The sequence below is a fragment of the Vicugna pacos genome, chromosome 12 (assembly GCF_048564905.1).
Source record: "Vicugna pacos chromosome 12, VicPac4, whole genome shotgun sequence".
NCBI classification, from domain to species: domain Eukaryota; kingdom Metazoa; phylum Chordata; class Mammalia; order Artiodactyla; family Camelidae; genus Vicugna; species Vicugna pacos.
The window spans coordinates 5,958,835-5,972,072 of NC_132998.1; the positions used below are offsets into that span (position 1 = coordinate 5,958,835).

At 60.1% G+C, this 13,238-nt stretch overlaps 1 protein-coding gene across 1 annotated transcript; it reads right to left on the reverse strand.

The window, feature by feature from the left end:
• Positions 1-1,047: 1,047 nt before the first annotated feature.
• On the reverse strand, positions 1,048-10,654 carry NXPH4 (neurexophilin 4). The gene is made up of 2 exons (XM_072973891.1): positions 10,451-10,654; positions 1,048-2,629 (listed from the first exon to the last, which is right to left on the reverse strand). The coding sequence occupies exons 1-2, from the start codon at positions 10,505-10,507 to the stop codon at positions 1,766-1,768; spliced, it is 921 nt and encodes a 306-aa protein (XP_072829992.1). The 5' UTR covers positions 10,508-10,654; the 3' UTR covers positions 1,048-1,765.
• Positions 10,655-13,238: the final 2,584 nt, after the last annotated feature.

The following is a 13,238-nucleotide window of genomic DNA, read 5'->3' on the forward strand; positions in this document are numbered from 1 at the left end:
TGCTTCCCACCTCCCTCCTCCTTTCAGTTGATACTGTTATCCATCCATCCATCCATCCATCCATCTATCCGGTATGTATTTTCCCCTTACCGACTTTTCCCTCCCAGGCCCGTCTGTATCAGACTCACCTCCGACTCAGTTTCCCGCTGGAGCCAGTAGGCAATCCTCAGGAGAACACTGCCCTCTCCCAGGCGTACCTTCACCCAGGACTCAAGGCGAAGGAAGGCTGAAGACGAGGTGTCGTTCTGTGCCTCAGCTTGTCGGTACATCCTCTCTCGCCCCAGTCAGGGGTCCCGAGGGGAGGGGGGGGCGGCTGAGCTTGAGAACTGCTAATGAAGCCGCAGCCAATTAACACTCGGGCCAGGGTTGGGGGCGGATAAAATTATCAGCCGCGTCTGCAGGAGGGAGCTGGAGGCGGGGGTGGGGAGGGTGGGCAGCTGGCTGAAGGGGGCCTTGTTTGTGTTTGCAGAAGGCAAGCAGCAGCGGCGCGGCCCGGCTCTCCAAACTCGAGCTTGTCCCTTCCCCCACCCCCTCGTCTCAGGGCTCCTTCCCTCCCTCCCCCATCCGTCTGCAAACTCAGCGCCCACGAAATTAGGAGGGAAAAGGAAGATCGATGACTCCAGATGCCGCAAACACCGTTTCCCCTCCCCCCCACCTGCCTCCTCCCGCCAGCTCCGCGGAGCTTAGCAGGTTGTCAGCGCTCTGCCTACGCTGTCCCTGCACCTCCATCCCATTCAAAGCCTTATACCTCCTCCCCCAAGTAGTCCCAAATAGTCCGCTGGTGGTCCCCTTTCAGGTCTAATCCCCATTCTATTTGCAGCAGCTTCACATCGCCCACACCTGGGAGGAAAATCCTCACCCCAGGCAGGGCTCTTATCCCAAGGGTCTCCTCCACGTGTATCTGATGTGGTCTTGGATGACCTCCAAGGTGCTAGCTCTGTCAATATTTGCCTCGGTTTCCCCAGGAGCCGCGGTGGGAGGAGGCCCTGGCCAGACATAAATCCACACCACCACCCCACTTCCCTACAAAGGTCTCACACAGACGCCTATTGGATTTCACTTTATTTTGTTCCCTTTCCCGTCTGTTTTGGCGTTAAGTAAATAAATAAAATCACTGAGAGGAAGCAGCCGGAAAGGTGGAGCAAGACGGCAGGGACAGGAGGGAGGCGGGCAGAGGGCAGGGGCCCGAGTCAATCGCCTTCGCCCAGGAGTTCTGCTTCTGCTACCCTAATTATTGGAGTTTCGGGGAACGGAAGGGACTGGCATACGGCAGGCAGAAGGATAACGGGATAGGCTGCGGTTTACAAGACCTTATGGTCTTTACATGGGCACAGGGTGAGGGACAAGCGCCTGGGGGTAAGGAAGTCACGGCGGAATGAGGGGGTAAGGAAGTCACGGCGGAATGAGTGTGTCAGGCCGGGCGTTATTAAAGCTGCGGGCAAAGGGAGAATCCAGCCCAGCGCCAGCGGCGTAAAGTGGACTCAGTGTGGACGCAGGGGACGCTGGGACCGCCTCCAAGCCCCACCTATTCTGTAGCTTCGCTCTTTCCCCTTCACTTTGGGTTGTTCTGTAGTCAAGGGAGCTACCTTCAGCCTTGTGGGCACCCCCATAGGGAAAAGGGGGCGCTCGCCAGCCGATGGTCCCTGGGAGGGCTGTTTCTCTCCACGCCCAGGCTGGAAGTTGTGGATGTGGGCACAGGGAGGGGTCCCACTTAGGGAGTTGGGGATTTGGCGGGAAGCTCAGGGCCGGGCGAGGGCGGGTCGCGCTATCCAAAGTAGGGGTGCTCGCTCTGGAAGTTATAGTCTGGGCACACCTTCTGCACCAGTTTGTAGTCAAAGCTGAGAAAGGAGACGAAAATGCAGATGACTTTGAAGGGCTTGGCACAGAGCCAGGCGGCCTGGCTCTGCGTGTGCTCAGTGAAGCACACCTGCGATGGGTCGTACAGGCACGGGCGGTGCTTGCGCGCGCGGTTCGTCTTCTCATACTCCACGTGGCAATTGAAAGCGCGTGACTCTTTGGCCCCGGGCACTCCCAGCGCGCCCCCGAGCGGACCCGCCAGCGCGCCCCCGAGAGTGCCTCCTAGCCCTGGCCCCGCGGCCGCGATCCCCAGCGGGGGCCCCAGCCCAGGGAGCACCCCCTCCAAGGCCAGCGTAGACTGCAGCGGGTGGGGGGCGGGCCCCGGCAGCCAGACGCCCTCGAACTCGACGCGCTTGGAGGGCGGCACGATACTGACGCTGAGGTTGCCCAGGCTGGATGAGTTATGGCGGAAGTACACGCTGAAGGTCCCGTTCACGTGGTCCACAATCTTACCGGTCACCAGTAGCGAGAACTTGAGGGTGTGCACCCGGAAATAGAAGTCCCCCCAGCCGAAGATCTTTTTGGCGCGGGCCGCTTTGATAGACGGCTTTCTTTTGGTGCGCTGCGCGGGCGCCCCCGCCGCTCCCTCCCGGGCTAGTGCTCCAGTGTGGTTAGCGGGCCAGGCCCAGCTCCAGGCGCGGGCGGTGCCCAAGCCCTCGGAAGACCTCGGCGGTGCCGGGAGCTGTTGCCCAGGGGCGCCCCCTCCGGCCGCGGCGGGGCGCAACTCCAGGTACTGCGGCCTCCCGGATTCTGGTATCTGGGCAGTGACCGCCTGTAGATAAAGAGGAAAAGAGAGACCTTGGGGTTGTCTCTGGCCACCCCGCCAGGGCCACGCAGACCCCTATCCACAGCCACTAGGAGACCAAATGGAATCGGGCCGTACGAGGCAGTGGCTCAGGAAGTGCGTTCTGGAGTGGACCTGCAACCCTTTCAAGCCATGTGGTCTAGGCCTCAGTTTCTACACCTATGAGATGACGTTGAGAATCCTTGTGTTCTCACAGAACTCCGATGAGAACTCATAAAGTCAAAAAAGCCAAAGCCAGTGTGGGTCTGAATAGGGAGTGTGGAGCTGTGGGCCTGGGCTTGGTTGGGAGTAATGGACCAGGGAGACGCTGAACTCAAGCAAGTGAGGCCATGACCACTGCCAGTGTCCAGTATCAATAAAGAGTGAGACCTCCCAACACCCTGCCGAGCCTAAGGCACCCCCCCCACCCTCTTCTCCCTTGCCGGGAGGGGCAAGGGAAACGGACGGGGCTGAGGGCAGTGGAGAGGCTGGGCACTGTGGATTGAGGTTTGAGGGCTACGCCAGCACCCCTCTCTGCCTCCAGCGCTCCTAATGTGGGGGAGGCCGCCTGGTGGTCCTTTCCTGGGCTGGGACGGGGCTGGAGGACCGCCCCTGCCCGCCCCTACTCGTCTCCTTGCGTCTCAGGTGGCGGCCGATCTAGGAGACAGCGCGGGCGCGAATACAAGATGGATCGAGAGGCGGGAGCGGCCGGGCCAGGCCCGGGCCATCAATTATCTGGGGCGGGGGTTGGGGGTGGCCGGGAGTGAAGGAGACACGCGCGCGCGCGCGCGCGAGAGGAAGAAATATGGAGATGCCGCTCCAGCGAGGGGAGCAGGAGGGAGAGGAGCCGTGCGTGTCAGAGTGTGTCAGTCAGACTGTGCTGGCTGTGGCCGTTTACCGTGGCCTTACTGCGTGTGGGTTCTGACTGGGGGGAGGGCGTACCGTGTGTGTCAGTCTGGGGTGGTTGCGTTTCTGTTAGCCTGGGAGGGTGGGTGTGTGTCTGTCTACCTGGAGTGATGACTGTGTGTGTGTGTGTGCGCGTGTGTGTGCGCATGCATGGACGCGTGCACGGGCACACTCAAGTCTCAACCTATGGTGATGAGTATGTATGTGTCTGGCTAGGGTATAAAGTACACAGATTAATACACATTATAAATTTCATGGGCCAGAAATAATACGAAAAAAGATAAAATAAGGAACCAGTGATTGTATGGAAGTATTTCAGGAAAATGGGGCACAAGGGTATGGCCATGTCCCAGGTCTCAGGCTGTGCATGGTGGCTGTACGTGTGTGTGTATTTGTATGCCCCTGTGTATCAGTCTCAGGAGGTTGTATGTCCGCCTACTTGTGGTGGCTGAATGTCTATCAGCCTGTGGTGGCTGCGTATATGTGCCTGAATTGGCTGTGTCTATGTTGTTCTAAGTGAGGCTGTGTTTCCGTTTGTGGTAGTTGTGTCTGTGTGGCTGGTGTGGTTGTATGCCTGCGTTGGCTGTATGTCTGAGGGTGGCTGTGTGTGATTCTCTGAGGGTGTCACTTTTCCTGTGTGAGCTCCTATCATCTTCTGTCCATGTGTCAAGTTTTATCAAGGGTGTGTGTCAGTGTATCCACAATGATACAGTAAGTGTGGTCTCATCGCGTTCCCCTCGGGGGTGCATATGTGTGAGTTGTTTATGAATGGTCCCTGGGGGGTCCCACACTGGCCTGCAGGATGAGCTTTGGGTCGATAAAGAGGCAGGGCAGCATGGGTGTCCCCCTCTGCACACACCCATGTGTCCACAGGGGACAGGAGCGGCAGAGTCGAGCTGCTGGGCTAGAATCTCCACCGCCTGGTCCCCATCCCCGCAGCACTGCGATCCCGGGTTATTAATGCCGCCGCCACCCGCTCGTCATACATATTTATCGCCCCCCTCATTCCTCCTCCCGTCCATCTCTCCTCCCAGCTCAGGTGAAGGGGGGCGGGGGTGGCAAGAGTGATTGACTCAGACAGACAAGCAGGAGCTGGCAGCTGACACCCGGAGGGTGGGCCTCAGAGGGGCTGGGGGGAAGGAGTCCTAGGCCACAGTGGGAGGGGGCAAGGGCCTCCCTGGAGGAGAGGCCAACACCCTTAAAGGTGGGCTTAGAGAGAGCAAGGCCTGAGCCTCGGAGAGGACATTGGAGGAGGGAGTGTGTGAAGCTTCCAGGGAAAGTCCAAGGATGGTTGGGGGAGTCATTTGAACTCTGACACCTAATCTCCTCACCCCTCTGGGCCCAACCACTAGCTCTTTCCAGGGACATCCTTCAGTCCCTGACCCCTGTGCCTCTGAGCCACCCCCTCCCAGCACACCCCAGCAGCACCCGACATCCTGCACCCAGCCCAGGACCTGTCGACTGCTTCAGTCCAGACTCCTTCCAGACAGGGGCTGGGAGGAGGAAGGAGGTTTGGCTGGGCAGTCAGGGGTGCTGGGTGTTCCCCCCTCTGATCCCAGACAAATTGCTGTCTGCGCTTCTCCGATCCTGGCAAATCCCGGGGCTTTGGGCACCCACAACCCCCACCGGCTGCTGGAGACAGCCAAGATAAAAGGGAAGAGTGGGGGGGGCGGCCAAAGCGACCTTCGGTGGGGGGGGTTAGCTCAGTTGAGGGGGGGCATGAGTCTGGGAGGAAACGAGCCGAGAAATGGGAACATGGAATAAAATAAAATCCTCCCTCTGGCTTCCTTGCTTGCACGCTCGCTCTCACTCTCCCTCTCTCGCTCTCCCTCTCGCTGTTTTTCCATCTCTCTCTCTCCCTCTCTCTCCCTTTCTCTCTGATTCTTAGTCTCTTTTTTCTCTCTCTTCCTCACTCTGTCTCTAATTTTCTCCTTCTGTGATTGTTTTTCTCCCTATTTCTTCTGACTGTCTCACTGTGGTTCTTTCCCTCTACCCTTCAGATTGTGTCACCAACTGTGGGTGGGGGTAGGAGAGGAAAGCAGGGGGATCAGGGGGCCTCTTTGCCCAGAAGCTGTGGTGCTGTCCCTCCCCCTTGACAACTGAGAGTGGGAGCCGGGTGTTGTCCAAGGAGGGGTCCCCCTGCTCCAGAGCTGGTTTAATTAAGCTAATTGGGCGCAGTGACATTTGCGGAGGGGAGAGGCTAGCCTGGCTGTCGGCTTGGGGGGCGGAGGTGTGCGGTGGCAGTGGAGGGAGGGTGTGGGGTGTGGGGTGCACTTCACTAGGCGCCTCCAGGCCCTAGCAGGGCGGGAGCCGAGCCAGGAGAGCTTTGCCCCCAAGGCAGCGAGCCCACGCATTGGAGGGGAGTTGAGGCTGCATTTTGCTGCTGAACAAACTCCACCGGGTGGGGGAAAGGGGCTCTTGGGGATGGGACCGCTGGGAACGGAGACAGGATCAGGCTGCCAGCCCCCCAGCCGCATTGCAGGGCGCACCTCCCCCAGGCCTCCAGACCTGTCGGTGGCTTCTCTCCTGCTGCGTGGGTCAGGCGGGGCCACTCAGGATTCTGACTGGGGGAGGGGACGGCACCCCGTTGCTGGGGAAAGAGGAGTGCTCCAGGCCTGGGTTGAGGAAGGGTAGGGAATAGCATACTGAACCCTTCCACCTAGAAGGAGGCAGGGGGCACCGCAGTCAGGGCTGGTGGAGTAGCCAGGGTCTGGCTGGGAACCAGGGATAGAGATGGGAGTGAGGACAGAGGTGAGATAGACAGGACAGGCTTGGGTGAGGATTGAGACAGAGATGGAGGAGGACTGGGGTTGGAGACTCGGCAGGCACAGGTATATGGTGCAGAGAGAAGGATGCAACAAGGATAGGCATGGGGACAGGGATGAAGAGGAGATCAGAAATGGTGGACAGGCACTGGGCAGAGGCGTAGCCAGGAGAATGAAAATGGGGAAACAGGATGGGATGGGAACTAAAATGGGGAGGGGAGGACAGGGATAGTAGATGAGGGATGGGCGTTGGGGAATGGCAGGAATGAGAACGGAACAGGGACTGGGAGAAGGGGATGGGGGCCTGATGGGGGTGGGAACGGAAATCAGGGATGGGAAATGATTATTGGGCAGAAACAGGAGTGCTGAGGGATGCAGAGACCCAGGAGTTGGGGAATGTTAATTGGGACTTGGGGACAAGAAAGGAGATAAGAGAGGAATAGGGAGACGGGAGCTGAGGACAGGTATGGGAGACAAGTCAGAGGAAAAGGCAGACGGGCAGGATCAGGCTACAGGAGGGGACCAGGCAGGTGGAGGCAAAGATACCTCCTTCCAGACCCTAGTATAGCGTGAGGGGGCGGGGACCGCTGGTGGGGCGGGCTCTGCCCTTGGGCCGGGCGCCCCCTCCCCCTCAGCCCCGCCTGCCCGCCTGCTCTTGGCCTGCAGCGCGCAAGGCTCACCGTTATCTGAATTTTGATTTTATTTTATTTTATTTTATTTCCCTGCTTCCTAGAGCCGGCGCGGTCCCCCCGGGAACGGCCGCCCCCCGCCCCCCGCCCCGCGCCTCACTTTATTATTGCAATAAATGTGCCTATAAAGGCGCGGGCTCCGGGGCGCGTGGGGGGGGCGGTGGGAGCCGCGGTGCTGGGATGTAATTTCCCGAAGCCGGAGCCGGAGGGGGAGTGGGCGGGGTGGGGGTGGAGGCGGGGTAGGCGAGGGAGAGGGGGAGACTTGCCAATTTCCAGCGCTCAAGGCAGCGCTCCCTGCTCCCCATCCCCGCCCCGTTGCTCGTTCCCACCCCTCGCCCCACGACTCCCCACTGCACCCAGCCACCCTTGAGCCCTGGGGCCCCTCCCCCATGACCGACTCTGCCCTCTCCCAGTTACCCTGACCCCTTCCTGGACTCCGCCTATGTGGAGTTCCAGGGCTCTGTCCAAAGTTCCGCATCTCCTCGACAATGACTTCATCTCTGACCCCTATGATGTCCCCTCTACTTACCTGGTCTCGTAGAACGTTTATCTCTCCCCTTCCCAATGACCCCATCCCTGACCCCAGTGACCCTTCTTTACCTTGTTTCAGTCCCCCAATTACCTCACCTCTTCCCTAATCACCGTGTCCTGGGCCTCCAGCTCCTCCCCCACCCCAACCCCAAGGCCGTGTAAATTTTTCTTTCATCGGGTACTCCCTCCCATACTCACAGACTCTGGCCCAAGGGATCAATCACAGTGCCCCCCTCTCATGCCCCTGGCCCAGCTGCGGCCCCTGATTACCCCCAAATCCCCGCCAACAGCTCTGGGCCCTGGCCCAGGCTGCACGTGCCTAAGTGGCCCAGCCAGAGATTAGCTGGGGGGCTAAAGGGGGGTACAGAGGCAGGAGGGGGTGGCTAGATATGGGGATGGGGCCAGCCAGGGCTGAGAGACTCGCTTCAGCCTAATCCTTCCCAGAGGCAGGATAGAGCTGGAAGGTCCCACAGGGCCCCGCCCCTGCCCTCCCCTAGCTAATTAGTGATTAGTGATTAGTGATTAGTGACTATTGATCGCCTGCTGCTTCTCCCAGTAGGCAGCTGCTTTGGCAAGGGGTGGGGAAGACAGAGACAGACAGGGAGAGGAGTCAGAGACCACGTTAGAAAGATCCTGAAGAAGACTTGCGCCAGAGCCCCAGAGGCAGTGGAAACCAAGAGTCACAGGCCACGATAGGAGATCGGGAGCCAGAGCAAGGAGGAAGGAGGGAGAGAGCTCCTGGAGGAGGGGCAAGTGAAGAGGATGGGAGAGGCAGGGTTGTCAGCACTGGACAATTAGGGTTTCTCTGTAAACTCTCCCCTACCAGCCTCTTACCCAGTGTCAACCCAGTGCCAGCTCTGGTACTGAGGCAGCCCTAAGCACACACACACACAAGCCACACTCAGATACACGAACGCATCCTGAAGCTCACAATCCCATACCCACACACAAATGCACTTGAAACCACAAGAATGCAGACACACACTCGCAAACCCCAGGGACACATCCAGACAACACATACACCCCAACACACAGATGTGCACAAGAGACCCACCATGTGAGGCATGCACATGTGCACACACCATACTCACAAGTGCATGCAAGCACACACAGATAGGTACTCGGACACACTCCTACACACACTCCCCCAAGCACAGTTGTACATATTCATACATCCACAGTCTGTATGTACAGGTACACACAGCTTCTCACATGCACGCAAGCTGGACTAAATGGCAGATATTCTCCCCCATGGACTCTAACACAGAGGCCCACAGCTGCAGCTCTCACACATTCAGATAGATCCCCATCGCTCACATCCTCATGCTTATTCTCCCTCAAGTCTCCACCAGATGTTTCATTCCCCTTCAGGGGGCAAAGGAAATTAAACCAGATCTGTCCACAGGGGAGTTTATTTGACGGGGAGAGTGGAGAGGAGAGTAGGGAGGAATTAGAAAGAAGGGGTAAGGGATACTATCCAACCCCACCTCCTCTCCCCCAGGCCTTCACACCCGGGTGGGTTGTGGGGCACAGATCTCCTCCCGCAGCGCTCTATAGGCAGAGCTAGGCAGCAAGTCCAAAAGAAGCTCCTGCCAGTGGAAGTAGTTTTTGTGGAGGGGGCTCCTCTGCCCACCTTCCAGCCCCTCAAGGTCACCAGGCGGGCTTAGGAGAATCAAGGAGCTCCATCACCAGCCTCATTAGGGCAGACCCTGCCCTGCTGGAGCTGCTGAGTGTGATCTGGCTGACTGATGGGAGTCCAAGTGGTTGGGGGAAACTACACCCCTTCCAGACTCTGCAGGGGCTGGGGGTGAGGGTGCAGGGAGTAGGGAGCGACCTATCTGTCCCCCAGTCTAGGTAGATCACAGCTGGGGTGCAGGAAATAGGAAAGTTAGGGATAGGGGAGCTGATGGAAAAAGACAGGGGTCCAGGGCCTGGGTCCCCATTGTGGGACTCATAGCGGGACACGGATGACTGCACTGTGAAGCAGGCACTTGTATTCACCCCATGAGAGCAATACCGCACACCACATCAGCATACACACGCATCCTGGACCCCAGTACTAGACACCAGAGCCCGGCTGCCCCAACACAGGCACGCACACAGGTGCACACGCTGACCCACACTTTCCATATCAGCACACATGAGCACACCGTGTACACGAGTTGAAGCCTCCAAGTTAGGAGGGAGGCAGATCAAGTCTGGGCCCCCTTAGCCTCTGGGTCCTCGCTCTGGAGCCTCAGGGAAAGAGGCAGCCTGGGAAGGTGGGGACGAGGAGGGGGCGGGAGGAGAGACTCTCCTTTCAGACAGCCCCCACTCCCTACCCGCCGGGCGCGAGGGGTGTGTCTGTGAGGCTGTGCAGGGGAGATGGTGTCTCCGCGGGAAATGTGATGGGAGACCGTAGCCAAGTTCGACCGTCTCTGTGTGAGTCCGTGTGTGCGCGCGTGTGTTCGGGCCGTATATGCTTGGAACACAGGGCCCACCTGGCATTGTGACAAGAGCAGAGGAGAGAAATGGGAAGGCGGGGGTGGAGGGGTGGAAGGACAGACAGCGAGGAAGGCGAGAGAGGTTGGCGCGGAAAGACGGCAAGGCTGACACTCTGCTGGCTTGTCTGTCTGTCTCGCACTCCCGCTCCGTCTGGCGCACTCGCGGGTCTGGCTTCGTCCCCCTCCCCCGCCGCGCCAGGAGCGGAATTCGAGGCGGGCCTCCACCCCGGCACCCACCCCGACCCTCGGCCAACTTGCCCTGGAAGAGCGCCTGTCCGGAGCGGGGAGTCTGTCTGTCCGCCTCCCCCACGCCGCACAAAGTTGGGACGCTGCGCGCGGGGGCGGGGCGGGCGCACGCAGCCCCTCGCAGCCCCTCGCACTCTGGGACCTCTGCGTCCGGGACCCCCGCTCGCGCTACCGCCGTGCTGCCCTTACCTTCCTCAGGAGCCACGGGCCAAAGAGCAAAAGAAGCCATTCCGGGAGCAGCCGCATCTTCCCGGGTGGCCGGGCGGGGCGAGTCCCGGGCAGGCGGGAGGCGGGCCTGGGGGCGAGGGGCCCGGGCCGGCGCGCCACGGGGCGGCTGCCGGAGCGGCGGGAGCGGGCGGCGCGGCCCGCGGACTGAGCGGCTAGAGGAGCGGAGCGCGGCGCCGGGGGCGGGGCGCGGGCGGGGGAGAAAGTTGGGTCGGACTCGGGCGGGCGGGGGGGGGCGGGGCTCCGCGGCGCTCCAATCCCGGCCGCGCCCCGCGCGCCCCCTCCCGCCCAGCTGGGGGCACCGAAGGTGACTTTCACCCCGGCACGCCCCAGACACGCCCCCGGCCCAGGTGCGAAGGGGAGAGGGCTGCGGGGCTCAGGGACTGTGTACCCGAGAGGCTGGGTCTGTGCGCCGCTGAGGAATAGGGCCGGGCGTGGGGCTCGAGGCTCCGGGACCGTGGCCCCCGAAGCGGGGCGCGACGGAGCAGGAGCCCCGCGAGGCTCAGCAGCCCAGCAAGACCAGGGACCCTCGGAACTCCGGGTCCCTTCGATGCTCTGGGCCCAGGTGGGTCCGAGGCAGGAGCAGGGCAGGGGCCGAGGTGAGGGCGGGCGGGGCCTCGGGCGGCTGCCGCCGCGCGGCGCTGACGGGGATGGATGGGCGCCCCGCGGCTCATTCGGCCCGGAGATGAGAATCATTGATCACGGACGGAAACCCCATCACGTCTGTCAATAGGGCTGACAAACGGCGCCCGCCGCCCCTACACCCTCCCTCAAGGCACCTCCGCGGTCTCAGGACCCCTCTGCTAGACCGGCGGTTCACCTTTGCCCCTTGCCCCGCACCGCTGACCCCAGCATGTCCCAGAGCGTCCCTGCGGGGGGCGGAGGGGTTTGGCAGGAAGTACCCCTCAGCCCGGCCTCATGGTGCAATCTCCATCCCTTTCTTCCCAGTGCCCCATCTTTCACCATCAGCTCTTCTCCGATCCTTGTCCTCTTCCTCCTCTGTCTCTGTCCTTGTCTCTGTCCCCAGCCTGGCCCTGTCTCTGTCCCTATCCTCTTGGCTGTTTCTTCATGGGCTCCCTCCTCCCCCTAGTCTCTCTCTCTCTCTCTCTCTCTCTCTCTCTCTCTCTCTCTCTCTCTCTCTCTCTCTCTCTCTCTCTCTCTCTCTCTCTCGCCTGAGGAGTCTTCAGCTGTCAGCTGTTGCTATGCACTGAGGCTGTGGTATGACCGACACTTAGACATGGAGAGATAGGGACAAGCAAAGAGATGGAGAGACAGATACATACCCTGAGACACCAACACATGCCCCCAGGCATGCACGGAGATGTGTTCACAGGGGCAGGCCACACTGTAGAGGTCAGCACAGAGGCAGAGCCAAACACATTCACACAGAGACCAGCACACACACAGGGAGACAGATGCACATCTAGAGGCACTGTCACACACAGACACGTTCGATTTACACACACACAGGAGCACACACAGAGACAGACAAATGCACACTTGCACCAAGAGACAAGCACACCTAGCCAGGTTCTCAGAGCCCACCGTACCTTCCTTGCTTTGGCAGAGAGGCAAACATCCACAGACAGAGAAGGACACACACACAAGTGTACGCTGGCACTGGCAGTCCAAAAGACAAACCTAGGCACATACAAACAGACAGATATAGGGATGTGACAGACCCAAAACAAGGATTGTGAATGCTGAAAAGATGAGGCAGACACAGATTCACCCAGAGAGACAGACAGAAGCCAGGAGGCAGGAACCTGGGTGCAGGTGTGGCAAGAGAGGGAGGCAGGAAGGAGCAGGAATGGCCAGGCCCAAGGCCACAAGGCTCCAACCAGAATCCTGAACCTAAGTGCCAATCACAGGGACTGTTGAGGTGGTAGTGAGTGGGGGCAGTGGGCACACATAGGCCTAGGCTCTCAGGACAGAAGCCCACCACTAGAGTCCTGATCTTCTGGAGTCCTGACCCACCCCATCTCTACTCCTTTTGCTAGTCTCAGGTCACTACCTTCTCTCTCCAGATACACACACACACACACACACCCACTCCCTGTCTTCATTTCTGTCTCTGTTCCTCATTCTGTCTGTATCAGCCTCTGCCTCTGGTTTGGCCCCTATCTCTTCTCCACCTCTGTCTTACATCTCTGCTATCCTTGCTAGGTGGGGAGTTTTTGAGGACTGCCTCCTGGTAGACCCTCTCCTGGATGTTCTGGCGAGCATGGAGAGGATGCTGACTGGAGGGGTATGTGTTCTAGCTGCAGCTGGGAGCCCCTCTCGTTCTGCCCAGGATCTTGAGGCGACAGGCAGAGAATCAGTGGCTCCCCGGGGGCACCAGATGCATGGCTGGCAGAGGGAGGGAGTGAGGGGGTGGGGCTGCTGGTGGTGGGGAGCTGGCAGGCGCTGGGGGAGGGAGGGAGCTGGCTGGCGGAGGGTAGAGGGGGTGTGGCAGAATAGCCCAAGGGAAAGAAGTGAGAGGCTGGGCTAGGGTCCACTGGCAGGTGCATAATTAGTGTGTGTGGGGAGGGGCTGTGCCTGGCTTCAGGATGAGCTGCGCTGCAGAAGTTTGCATGCCACCTGGTGGATAGCTGAGGACACAAGCCTCCCTCCAAGAAATCGACAAGGACACCCCTTTTTCCCAGCGGGGTCCCTCTGCCCTCAGCCCTAGGGAGCCCAGGAGGCAATGGAGGATCACAGAACTGGCTTGGAAGCTGAGGCTGGAGATGGGATCTCAGGGCTAAGAGGGAAG